Source organism: Plectropomus leopardus, unplaced genomic scaffold, assembly GCF_008729295.1.
Source record: "Plectropomus leopardus isolate mb unplaced genomic scaffold, YSFRI_Pleo_2.0 unplaced_scaffold13516, whole genome shotgun sequence".
Lineage (NCBI taxonomy): Eukaryota > Metazoa > Chordata > Actinopteri > Perciformes > Serranidae > Plectropomus > Plectropomus leopardus.
The window spans coordinates 1-2,663 of record NW_024614410.1 but is presented as its reverse complement, the minus strand read 5'-3'; the positions used below and the strand labels follow the sequence as shown (position 1 = coordinate 2,663).

General features: G+C 42.6%; 1 protein-coding gene across 1 annotated transcript; it reads right to left on the bottom strand.

Annotated features, from left to right (window-relative positions):
* Positions 1-8: 8 nt before the first annotated feature.
* Positions 9-2,089, bottom strand: LOC121963983 (lamin-A-like). The gene is made up of 5 exons (XM_042514218.1): positions 1,968-2,089; positions 1,717-1,887; positions 1,328-1,453; positions 385-605; positions 9-297 (listed from the first exon to the last, which is right to left on the bottom strand). Exons 1-5 carry the CDS (start codon positions 2,079-2,081, stop codon positions 9-11), a joined length of 921 nt encoding a protein of 306 aa, XP_042370152.1. The 5' UTR covers positions 2,082-2,089.
* Positions 2,090-2,663: the final 574 nt, after the last annotated feature.

Here is a 2,663-nt window from a genome sequence, read left to right as displayed (position 1 = left end):
CATCTTCTTCATCTTCTCACCTCATCTGCTTTGTTGCTGAGTCTGACGTATTTCCCGTCCAGGTCCACCTCGTCCACAGTGACCCGTCCGCTGGCTGAGGCCTGCTGGGTGATGCGAGTGCGGGCCACAGCTCCTCCTGCGATGCTCGAGGCCTCGCTGTCAGTGTCGTTGGGGCGACGCCTCTTGGCAGGAGAGCTGTGAGCGCTGTAGTGGTGGACTGATCGAGAGTGAGCTCCTGAGGTGGAGGAGCGACTTCCTGTGACTTTGGTGGGCGGGGGGCTGGGGGAGAGGCGCAGCCTGCGGGGACAAACATGATGATGTTCATTAACAAATTATTAAAACTCTTGTTTTATTTATTTAACGTCATTGCGCGTGCTGACACACCTCTGCTCCTCTCCCTCCAGCAGCTTCCTGTAAGCGCAGATCTCCATGTCCAGAGCCAGCTTAACATCCAGGAGCTCCTGGTACTCGTCCAGCTGCTGCTGCATTTGCTGCCTCATCTCAGCCATTTCTCTGTCTTTCTCCCCGAGCAGGCGACGGGTGGTGTCCCGCTCCCGAGACAGGGCGTCCTCCAGGTCCCTTAACTTTGCCTCGCGGGCCGCCAGCTGGATCAGACAGAAGAATCACAGTTATTATCAGATCAAAAATATACAAGATTTAAAGTCACTTTATTCGTCTCTAGGGAACATTTGTCTTGGACATAAAGGTTGGCACACAAAAACATAGAAAGGCCAACTCCTCATTTTACACGCTCCTGATGTCCTGAGTTTAGGATTTTTACTGATGGAGGGATGAAAGCATTTTTAGGTCTAAAAACAGCTTCAGAGGATATAACAAGAGGTGTTGATCAGATAGGTCAGGCTCTGCATCACTTAGATGACTGCTCACCACATGCAATAAAAATGCAGCGCAATTATTGATATGGTTCTGGGTGACAATAAGAAAATATCATCCACTTAATGAGTGTTATAATGAGCACTAGTTTTTGTTAAGCTCATATTATAGTGAAAAGTGTTTATTTGTTTTACAGGAAGGTCTGACTGAAATGTAAAAAATTGATGCAACAAGAGCACAACTAAACTTTTAATTCATTGAACTTCATATAGAGTAGACATTTTGTAAATTCTAACTTCTGTGATTGTGGATCGTGTGTTTTGAATTTTGAAAACATACATTTAAGTGAGTTTTTGTTTTTGCTTTAAAATGAGGGAAGCATCATTTAATGCCTCTTTTGCTATAAATCTTAAAAGGCACATGTTCATAATGATGCAAAAGTCATGATAAGAACCCTAAATGTGAGCGGTGAGTGCTCCTCATTTCAGATCACCTGTTTCTGCAGCTGGCTGAGCTGAGTGGACGTGGACTCCAGGCGGATTCGTGTCTGCTGGAGCTCCTCGTGTGCCGCTCCAACCAGGTGGCTGCTCCTGTCCGCTGACTGACGGGCATTTTCCAGCTGACAGAAAGAAACAACAATGTTGTAAATTAATAAAATCAAAATTTTCAAATAACTCTGCAGCCTGAATCTCATTTCACTACATTAGTACAGATTTGTGAAACTATATGGCTGCTCAAAAACAAAAACTATCCTTCCAAAACAGTTTGATACATTACTATTTTTTTTAAGTTCTGGTTATTTATTCATGTTACTGATATTTTATTTTCCACTTGAAGACCAAGAGTTTGAGGTTATTTACTGTTATAAAATTGATAGTGTACCTTAGAGTTGTAGGTCTTCTCAATCTCCTCTTTGTACATTTTAAACTGCAGTTCGTGCTGGTTACGCATGTCTATCAGCGCCTCGGCCAACTTGCTTTCAAAGTCCTGCTGGTGACCGTTGTCCAACTCAACCATTCGAGACTCATGACGCCGCTTTGTCTCCCGCAGTTCCTGTGAGAAAATTACAAAATAATTTTCACTCTCGACTACAAATACATGTTTTTTAACTAATATGTGAACTTTTTTCTGACCTCAGAGTGAAGGTTCTTCTGAAACTCCAGCTCTTCTTTGAGGGTCTGGATGCGATTCTCTCCGTCCACCCTCCTCAGCATCTCATCCTGCAGCTGCTTCTTGGCATCGGCCATACCAGTGTCCAGCTAAGAGAGCACAACAGGAGCTGAATATTAGTACAAAGAAATATACAAACATTCACATAAACAGGCAGCAGAGTGCTGAAATATGCAGTAAATACAGCTGGATGGCAGAACAGTAGAGAGACTGTTCTTTAAAGGTCTCATATAACACTCATTTTCAGTTTTATACTTATATTTTAGGTTTCTACTATAACATGTTTAGATGCTTTAACGTTTAAAAAACACTTTATTTTTCCCATACTGTTACCTGAATGTACCTGTATTCACCCTCTGTCTGAAAAACTTCATTTTAGCGCCTGTCTCTTTAAGGCCCCCCTCCTGAAACAGCCCAGCCTGCACTGATTGGTCAGTGTTTCCAGGTCTTCCACAGCTGCAGTGTTTCTGCACCGTCACTGCAGCCAGGAAATGACTGTAACGGCACTGTAGCGGCACATTCAGCCTTTATATAGTATATCTGTGACATCAGAAAACTTCACCAAAGTCCTATCTTCTTTTAAATCACTTCTTAAAAACAATTTTTTTATAGACGTGCTTTTATGTGATGTCATCTTGTAATTTGTCATTTATTTTTTT